The 7,376-nt window shown below is 37.0% G+C and overlaps 1 protein-coding gene across 1 annotated transcript in view; it reads left to right on the top strand.

The window, feature by feature from the left end:
- LOC107862975 (endonuclease MutS2) overlaps positions 1–7,376 on the top strand; it is a 25,139-nt gene that overhangs the window by 5,966 nt on the left and 11,797 nt on the right. Inside the window, exons 6-12 of the mRNA XM_047408681.1 lie at positions 816–872; positions 1,093–1,175; positions 2,664–2,787; positions 2,861–2,920; positions 4,367–4,609; positions 5,267–5,350; positions 5,439–5,699. Coding sequence (XP_047264637.1) covers positions 816–872; positions 1,093–1,175; positions 2,664–2,787; positions 2,861–2,920; positions 4,367–4,609; positions 5,267–5,350; positions 5,439–5,699 — 912 coding nt within the window. The remainder of the gene's footprint in view (positions 1–815; positions 873–1,092; positions 1,176–2,663; positions 2,788–2,860; positions 2,921–4,366; positions 4,610–5,266; positions 5,351–5,438; positions 5,700–7,376) is intronic.

Here is a 7,376-nt window from a genome sequence, read left to right as displayed (position 1 = left end):
CATTATTTTTAACAGTGATTTTGCAAAACCATTTTTGCTGCGTGACCTCTTATTAGAAGTCCATATCACCAAATCTAAATCAAGCATTAAAAATCAGACCCGTTAAAATAGAACCTGATCCACACCGTTAAAATAAAATTGGACCTATTAATTGGGTAGGGTGTGGGTCATGTTTTATTTTAGTGGGTTCGATTTTTAAATTTGATTTTAAATAACATTGGTTGATTTGAATTTTGTGAGGTGGACCTATCCAATAAGAGATCACACGGCAAAAATGGTTTTGCAAAATCATCGTTAATAAATAATGGCACAAATGAACCTTTCTCTAACAGTAGTGGCATAGATGAGCCAAACTTTTAATGCAGTGGCATAAATGAGCCAAACTTTTAACGGATGACACAGATGAGCCATTTCTAATAGTTCGATAGCATATTTGAGCCTTTTCGCTTTCTAGAATCCCCTTATTCCAGTTTGAATTGTTATCAAATTCGCATCTTTATGAGAAAATTAATACTTCCCAAGTTTTATCTCTTGTCTTTGGGTATGTAGTGCGCTTGGTAATAAAGTTTGGTTGTCCTTTGGCACGAAAATTTCTAGAAAATGATTAAAGAACTGCAGGAATTATCTATTTGGATATCTTTAATAAAAGTAGCATTTTCTTGCAATTGTCAGGAACCATTTTCCTCTTTGTTGTATTTCTGTCGGCGGAATTCCCACATTGCCGACTGGGTGTGATATTAGTTTTTCTTTTGATGTGTCCTGCACCGACACTCTGTGATTGGACATTAACACATTGCATTCTCTTGTATCTTCAGTTATACCAGTTCATGGAGAGCATAATCAGGAACGGCACGGAAGAAACATCTTCTATGGTAATCCATACTTTGTTCTATTCTTTGATTTCCTATGGTACAACCTTAGGTCACTTTGATAACCAACTGGTTTTCCACAACTATTGAGAAACTTGAGCTCTGAATGCGGTAATGAAATAAAACAGTTTCTCGACCTGAGAGTGTTGACCTTAACAGTTGGATGAAGGTGTACCTTTATGGCTCTCTCATAGCACATCGTGAACCTGATATTTTAACCCAGGAAGTGAGTGAAATCGATGGCAGATGGTGCATTAGAGCAGGATTTGATCAGCAAACGAGCTTTGGGGGGCTATTGTTGTCCAGGTGTGTTAATATCTTAAAATTTGGGGCTTATGTAAATCACTCTGCATAATGTTAATACATTTTGTTTTGTGTCATTTTCCGTCCGCATCTTGAAAGCTTTATATAGGTAGGAACTTGCTTAGCAAAAGTTGACATCATAAATTAGGAAATGACATAAGCACAGAATTACTGCTTTGAGTAAATTCCACGATTCATGAAGAAATTGTCAGAAGCTCTGTTGAGTTTGAATTGTTCATTTCCTCCCTGCAGGAATTCCACAGTTTTCTTGCTTAATCATTCTACTTTTGCGGTCGACTTTTGAAAAATAAAAACAGGATTTCTTAAAACCCTCTGATATGGCATTATCTGAGGGCCTAATTCAATAGTTCTAGTTCTCTGGACTACCGGTTGATAGCTGGTAAGATTTTGTTGCACAAAAACTGAATAAATCCCTTTTACAACTTGAAGACTAGTGATTAGGAAATGCTTGGAATGGCATTCAATCAGCAATATAAAAAATTGATCGTGCTAAAAGAAGTTCACAAATTCGATTGTCTTATGTACTCCTCAAGTGCACCAAAAATAGCATGATATCTTCAATAGGGGATTTGATGCTCTATTCTTTCAAGATCTATTTCTTCCACTCCTAATGGTTGTGGGTTTACATTTTTTCAAAAGGAAAGTATTATTGAGGTAAGGAAAAAGAAAAAAGTCTTCCCTGACTTTCTATACAAGAGTTTCTATGAACCATAACAGGGCCTCATTGATGTAAAAAGAAATAAACAGCTCTGACAAATTCTGTGATTTCATCCAAAATTGTTGTGGGATTACTTTCTGTAAGATACGACCCTTGGGACCCAACTCAACTCCATAAGCTAGTTCATGAGGGGAGTTGTGCAAGTCTAATAAGAAGACCACCAGCCCGTTGCCCAACAAATGTGGTACTCGAACCCACTCTAACATTCCAAGCTTCATCTCTCCTTTTGCTAATGTCTCTTGTCCAGTTCCGGAAAGGGTTATCCACATTGCCAGGCATATCCAAGTGAACTCCCCTTGAATTAAGCATCATATTCCTCTGTATTGATGCAATTTCAAACTACCACATCTCGCCTGTTTGGATAGTCTGCAAGTACCAGCTTGTGTGTTGAGACTTCTTTCCCTCAAATTGTATGCATACCTTGCAATGCTGTTGCCTGCTCCAAGAAGGTTGAGACATGGGTGCTGTAGACTCCCAAAGAGCCTCCTTTTGGAAGTCCAACATTTCCTTTTTAAAGATTCATGATTCATTTCAATGGAGAGTTTTCCATTTCTAGCAGCCTTTCTTCTCCCGCCTGATTCTCTCAGCAAGTTGACTACGCATTATTGCATGTGTAAGCCCTAATATTATACAAGCTTTGTGAAAAAAATGTGCTGCTAGATCACCATGGATAAGTTTGACATCATTCAGATCATTAATGCTTCACCTGTATAGTATTATTCATCATCTCTGAGCGTGATAGTCAATTTCAGTGCTTCAGGTACTGGAAGTTTTGTAGAACCTATCTCAGCAGTTCCATTGAATGATGCACTCCAGCAAGCCAAGGCATCTGTGTCAAAGGCTGAGGCTGATGTGCTCCTGATGATAACAAAGAAGGTTTTTCTTAACTTATGCTCCCCCCGATGTTGTCTTACACGGAAATAACCAGTTATTTTTTAATTCTATGCAGATGAAAAAAGAAATTGATTACATAGAAAGTATTTTCAGTGTGATGGTTAAGCTGGATGTGGTAGGTTCTATTACTTCAAATTGTAACTTTCTTGTACCTCTAAGGCTCTAATTATGTTTTCTTTTAATATCTGTATGTTATTTAAAAGACAGGATCTATATTTTTATTTGTAAAATATATCATACACAAAATGAGCTTCACATTGTTGGGAGATAGATTTTGAATGGGTTTTAAAGGCTCTGGATCCTGCACTACTAACAACTTCAGCTTAAGCATTTTTTATTAATCGAAAAGGAATCTAGTTGGGTGAACATGTATGGAATACTATTGAGCTGTTCAGTGGCCAGATTTGGGGCCCCAGCAATGATTCTGTTATACCTTACAGATTGGAGTACTAATTTTTGGAGCAGATATACTATGCCAATTGTGATTGTTGCCATTTCTTTATAAACTGTCTTAATATGACTGGTAACATCTGAATAATTAAAAGTTCCTACAAATATTTACTGTTCCATGCTGTTCATATATGATTGTTTTTCCAAGTCAGAGCCTTTCTACAGTATCTTCACCATAACATTTACTCTTGTATTTGTCAAAACTGTTCTCGAAATCGGCTTTCTTGAGCCAAATGTTCATCAGAACCACTTCTCTACCGCTCACAAGGTAAGGGGTAAGGTCCACGTACACCCCACCCTCCCAGACCCCACTTATGGGATCACACTACTTGTGGGATCACAGTAGGTATGTTGTTGGTAGAACCTTAACCTATTCAAATATGTTCCACATTGCTGTCTGAGGCCTGCTCTAATTTTATGCTCTTTGATCTATTATGTTAAGAACTCCCACATCCAAAAAATGAAGGTGGCAGAAATGCGGATGTTGCGCTGGATGTGTGGACTGACTAGAGGGGATAGAGTTCGGAATGAGGAATGAGACTATCCGGGAGAAGGTTGGTGTGACTTCAGTGGAGTGCAAGATGCGGGAAGCACGATTGAGATGGTTCGGATACGTGAAGAGGAGAGGCATGGATGCCCCGGTCCGTAGGTGTGAGAGGCTAGCGTTGGATGGTTTTAGGTGGGGTAGGGGTAGGCCGAAGAAGTACCGGGGTGAGGTGATTAGGTGGGACATGGAACAGTTACAGCTCACCGAGGACATGACCCTAGATAGGAAGATCTGGAAGACGCGAATTACGGCAGAGGATTAGGGCCAGTTTGGGTCGCTAGTGTAGGGAATTACTTGGTGGGGGTTTTATTCTTGTTATGATTCCGTGTTCCGTGTTCCATGTTCCATGTTTTATTACGAACCTGTGTGCTTTACCCCCCAGACCCCACTAGGTGGGAATACACTGGGTTTGTTGTTGTTGTTGTTGTGATCTATTATGTCAAGTAAAACAGTGTTCACAAATTGATCACTAAGTGGGATTTATCTGATGTCACTTGTATTAAGTGTTTATTTTAATTTGTTACTGATGCTATTCAATTTTCATTGTCATTCCCATATCCACAGATCAATGCGAGAGCACGATACAGTCTTGCATTTGGAGGCGCTTTTCCAAATTTATTTTTGCAACAAGAACTAGATAGCTTTGTAGCTACTGATGCTTCATTGAATGCAAGAACCTCAGGGGCATTGCATCCAACACGGAAGAAATGGACAATGTATCTGCCGAAAGCTTATCATCCTTTATTACTTCAAAAGCATCAGCAGGCTCTACAGAAGGCCATGAAAGATGTCAAGAATGCTAATGTGGTAAGTCACTCTCCATATCACATGCAGATGGAACACTGAAAGCTGTCAGATTCTCCTTGCATTTCAAAGGTTCCTCTGTAGCCTGTCTTTGAAATATGGAAAGATACATAATCTGGAAAGATACATAATTCTGCTAAGCAGGCACCATCATTATTTCCTTATAGAGCCACCTTACAGTAGATCTTCCTTGACCAATTAATGCAAACTGTGCAGTCGATAATGTCTGAGGATGATATTCTGGTGAGAATTCCTAGAAGTGGAAAGTGGATCTCAGTGGAAATTTTATTCCTTTAATAGTTGTAGGTTTGATATATAACTTTTAGAAAGTTTTGTTGGGACAATAAATTATTAGAAACTCTATACTGCTCTCTTTTGAATGAAACTGTTACTACTGCTGTTAACATCTGGGAATAAGTTTTTCTAGGTCTCGGTAGAATTGTCAATCTAGAAATGCCACGGCGATGCATCATAACAGCAACTAGATGCCATGCAATGTTTGAATAGTCTTTCTACTCTATTCTATCAGATGTCCGCTTCATTTGTTGTATTCTTATATCAGTTTTATGGATACTCATCATCATGATAACTTTGGGGTGGTATGCACCTAGTTGAATTACTTTGAGTTCACTAAAAGTTCAGTTGGTTTTTTGTGTATAGGAAATTAGGAGGAGGAAGCGGCCGGGAGAAAATATTACTTTGGAAAAAGAAACCAATGTGAATTTGCAGTCCTTGGAAGCAAAGGTAATTGTTTAACGTGATTGTGAATTTGATGGTGAATGCAAAATTTCCGTTGCAAATCAATGAGGTACTTTTAACCTGTTGATTTCAGGTTGCTAGGATGAAAGAGGAACCCCCTGTACCTGTTGACATATGTGTTGCTCACAACACTCGAGTTTTGGTTATAACTGGTCCGAATACTGGGGGTAAAACCATTTGCTTGAAGACTGTGGGTTTGGCTGCTTTGATGGCAAAATCTGGTGAGCACAAGTTCTATATATCTATATTATACTTAGTCATCAAGTCAACTCAGAAAATGAAAACTTTCCTTGTACCTCAATATATATACTGGATATTAATAAAACATCAAAAGTAAGCAGCTACTACTATCTTATACAAAGAGGTATTTGAGCACCTATCAAAAACAGAAAAGGATAGGTAGTTTTGCTTTCCCAAGGTAATTTTCAGCTAATTTTCCAAGTTATTAATTTGATTTTTTTACTCAATGCCGGTAAACTTTACCCCCTTCAGACTAGTTAACAGCACATTTGATCTCTTTCAGTAGGGGAAATAGTCATTCAATACCAATGTCCAACTCTGAAATACACTTAAACTTGTTTTCTTGTGTTATTACTTTTACTGTCATAATTCATTCCCTAATTATGAAAAAAGGAAATAATGATGGTGCCCGCTTAGCAGAATTATGTAATCAAACATAGAGTATGGTGATAAAAGAAAGGAAAAGAATTGTTGGTGTCAAGTTGTGGTTAATACTATAACTTCTGCTGTGCATAATAATCATCTAAAGGAACATATTTCTATTTGAATAGATTTTGTAGCTGCTCATATAATTTATTCCATACTACTTTTTGGAACCCCAAGCACTAATGGATAAGCCTCAAATCAAAACCAACTCTTGACAGAGGTTCGTTTATTGGTCTTTTAGCTTGAAAATTTTGAACTTGAATGCCACTGAATTGGGACTAGTATTGATTGCTGACTCGGGAAAACTACTGAGAACATTTTCGTCATCTTCCTTTTTTGGGTAAGTTTGCTCTCAAGTTAGTTGCCTAAGGTGAGTATCAATCTATTCAAAAGGCTAAACCCATCGCCCACGATCTTTCACTTAGGCACCTCAAGTGGACATTATTTCTTTTTGGCACCTCAAGTTAGCGTACAAGTGTGTCACTTTGGTACCTTTTGCTGAGTTGGCAAAGTGCGTGTATTACACCTCCATGAAGGCGCGTTACAACCCTTTTTTGGCAGATTTGGCGCCCAAGTGACCCACCAACAATATATTAATTCACCTCTATTAATTTATATCTTTTTCTTCATTTTTATCCATTATTTTGTCAATCTTAAGCTTATTTAATGGTAAAAATTATTGGGAGATATTTAAAAATTCGATACACATTTACGAGTTCGTCTTGCCAAAAACAGTATATTAACTCACCCCATTAATTTATACTTCTTTTACAATTTTATCCACCATTTTTGTCAATCTTAAATTTATGTATCGGTAAAAATTGTTGAGAGAAATTTATATACGCATTTAGGGATTTGTGAAGATTAGGTAGTAAACATCATTTTTTTAATCATTAAGGGCAAAATTGACGAAGAAAAACTGAAAATCAAGCAATATCAATGAAGAAAAACTGAAAATCTAATAAAATTGATGAAGAAAAATTGAAAAATAAAGCTAAATCCGTGAAGAAAAATTGAAATCAAACAAAATCAATAAAAAAAATTAAAATCGAAGCATAAAAATCAGCGAAGAAAAATTGAAAATCGAAGAAAAAAATTGAAAAATAAAGCTAAATCCATGAAGAAAAATTGAAATCAAACAAAATCAATAAAAAATTAAAAAATCGATGAAGCAAATCGAAAAAAATGAAGTTAAATTCATGAAAAAAATCTAATAATCAAGCAAAATCAGTGAAGAAAAATTGAAAATCAAAGCAAAATTGAAGAAGATAACGAGGGGAAGAAGACTGGTGGGGTGGGGGTGCGGGGTGGGGGGCTGTTTGACGAAAAGACTGGCGGGGTGGGG

The sequence above is a fragment of the Capsicum annuum genome, chromosome 3 (genome assembly GCF_002878395.1).
Source record: "Capsicum annuum cultivar UCD-10X-F1 chromosome 3, UCD10Xv1.1, whole genome shotgun sequence".
Lineage (NCBI taxonomy): Eukaryota > Viridiplantae > Streptophyta > Magnoliopsida > Solanales > Solanaceae > Capsicum > Capsicum annuum.
The sequence above is the reverse complement of the archived record's forward strand: the minus strand, read 5'-3'. Positions and strand labels throughout refer to the sequence as shown.